The sequence below is a fragment of the Parus major genome, chromosome 28 (assembly GCF_001522545.3).
Source record: "Parus major isolate Abel chromosome 28, Parus_major1.1, whole genome shotgun sequence".
Classification (NCBI taxonomy): Eukaryota; Metazoa; Chordata; class Aves; order Passeriformes; family Paridae; genus Parus; species Parus major.
The window spans coordinates 4,545,587-4,547,935 of record NC_031797.1 but is presented as its reverse complement, the minus strand read 5'-3'; the positions used below and the strand labels follow the sequence as shown (position 1 = coordinate 4,547,935).

Genomic DNA, 2,349 nt, shown 5'->3' with positions numbered 1-2,349 from the left:
GGCTCACTGCATTTTCCTGGGAGGGCTGTATCATCTGGGACAGATGATAAAGATGACTTTTGGCAGATGTCACCACAAAGTGTCCAATTTGCAGAGGAATTCCAATTGTTGCTTAAGGAAGCCACTGAGAGAACAGTACCTTGGCACCTATGGAGGAAACCAAGTTTGGTTTTCAAGTTCCAAATAACAATAATGCCAATAAACGAAGGAAGTTATTGCAGTTATTGCAATTTAAATGCAAAAAACACTTCACTTTCACTCACTCACCCCCAATTCTTCCCATCAATGCAGAATAAAAAGTGCGAGGACGTTTTCAATGAAACCTAAATATCTAAAAGTGTTTAATCTTAACAATGATATTTAGATTTCATTTGTCACTGCAGGAGTGCAGTTTCATAACAAAATCACAGCACTTAGAAAAACAAAAGGCCTGGGCTAATGGGACATAAAATCAAATTCCTGCACAAGGAACTGGATCTGGAAACCCACTTTGGATCAAAAGAATTGAAAGAGAACAGTCAACAATTAATTTGAAAAGATATTTATTTTGAGAACATTGACTTGCACATTATACAAAACATTGACAAATTCACTGAAAAAAACCTATAAAATGTTGTGGGGTCTTTTTCCCTAAAATATTAACATAATCACTTTCCAAAGGGTAAGAGCTGAGGAAACCAAAAGTAGGCACATTTGTTCCAGTCTGTCTGCAGAAAAGTGTGATTTAAAACATCCCTGTCTTGCTGAGGTATGGAACTGCAAACTTTGGTCATGTTAGAGGGAGACCAAGGGAGCCTTCTCGAGGGATGGCCAATATAAAACAGTTTATTAAAAAGCCAGAATTGGTTATTTTTCATTTCCAGGTAGAAATGCATTACAAAAAAGAACAAACTCCCCAATATAGCTATGACTAGGAAACCTGATCCTCTGCAAATCCCCACTAATCACACACAGCTACAGTGATCCACGCTCCCAAAGAATCCGGCTGGCAAGTCCCAACAATTCAGTGCTTATGAAAAAAAGGAGACATTGATGGTGATTCAGAGCCCAGTCTTCCAGCAAAGGACAAAAGGCACTTAAGAATGGCTTTAGGATATTCCACAATGGCATTTCGGGATAGGGGACAGCGCCTGGCTGAACAAGTCCTTCCCTAAGAGAAGTCCAGTGAGGTAGTACTTCATATTGCTCCAACCACTTGGCTCTAAGCAAGCAGCCTTCTGGTTCTGAGATACAAAATTAGCAGGAAATGGCTTTCTGTCAAATGTATAAAACCCAGTTCTTACAAAAAAATAGCAAAAACCCACTTGTGGTACACAAAGCCAGGAACCATCTTGTACAAATTGAGTATCAAAATGCTGCCAAGGTGATGCACAAGTCTACCTTGATGGCCAAATCCCCAGACAGTGAAGATTGTTCTAGCAACCAAGCCATTTTTGGAATAAAAAATAAAAATAAAGGGGACACAGGGGCACTCTGAGAACTTTCCTCATCATTAGCAGCCTCACCGGAAGCACTTTCAGTCCATGAAAAACAAAGAATTCTATGCTGATGAATGGCAGGTTTGAGGGGATGGAAAAAAAAAAAAGCAAAGTTCAACATAGAGAACAAAAAGTCCACGAACATACAAAAGGATAATCCTTGGAGTTTACAGTTTTTTTTAAAAACAAGGAAGATTTAAAACCATGTTTGCAGGGGCTGGGGGAACACAGACTACCTTTTTTTGTTTTAAATTAAGCCCAGGGTAGGAGGGAGGGAGGGAGGGAGGGAGAAGTGCTTTGGGGGATCACCGGCCGCTGCCGTAGCCGGGGAAGAGCTGGGCCAGGACGCTCTGCAGGGCCTCGTTCACCTCCATGCTGTAACTGCGGCCCAGCTCGTAGCGACACGCGGGGCAGCTGAACACCGACGCCTTGAACGACCTGTCCAGGCAGTCCTGGGGACAGAAGCCAGCAGGGTCAGGGACAGGGGCTGGGCTCACCTGGCACAGCCCCGAGATTCCTGGGAACGGCCCAGGGGGAACGGGAGCGCTGCACTGCAACTGGGAACATTCCTGCTGGACACAGCAGAGATCAGGGGATTCCAGGGACCTTAAAGCCCACCAGTGCCACCCCTGCCATGGCAGGGACACTGCCACTGTCCCAGGCTGCTCCAAACCCATCCAGCCCAGAATGGGGCACGGCCAGGGATCCAGGGACAGCCCCAGCTGCTCTGGCAATTCCTTTCCAGGGCCTCAACACCCTCACAGAGAACGATTCCTTCCCATTAGTCCAGCAGAGCCCAGCCCAGCCCTGCAGAGCCCAGCCCAGCCCTGCAGAGCCCAGCCCAGCCCTGCAGAGCCCAGCCCTGCAGAGC

The 2,349-nt window shown here is 46.0% G+C and overlaps 1 protein-coding gene across 3 annotated transcripts in view; it reads right to left on the bottom strand.

Annotated features, from left to right (window-relative positions):
- Positions 1–525: 525 nt before the first annotated feature.
- Positions 526–2,349, bottom strand: part of UHRF1 (ubiquitin like with PHD and ring finger domains 1) — a 13,483-nt gene continuing 11,659 nt past the window's right edge. For 2 of the 3 annotated variants that reach the window (XM_015651616.1, XM_015651614.1), the window contains exon 17: positions 1,784–1,930. In XM_015651616.1, coding sequence (XP_015507102.1) covers positions 1,784–1,930 — 147 coding nt within the window. Of the gene's footprint in view, positions 1,931–2,349 lie in introns of all 3 variants that reach the window. The other variant, XM_015651613.1, reaches the window with a different exon arrangement.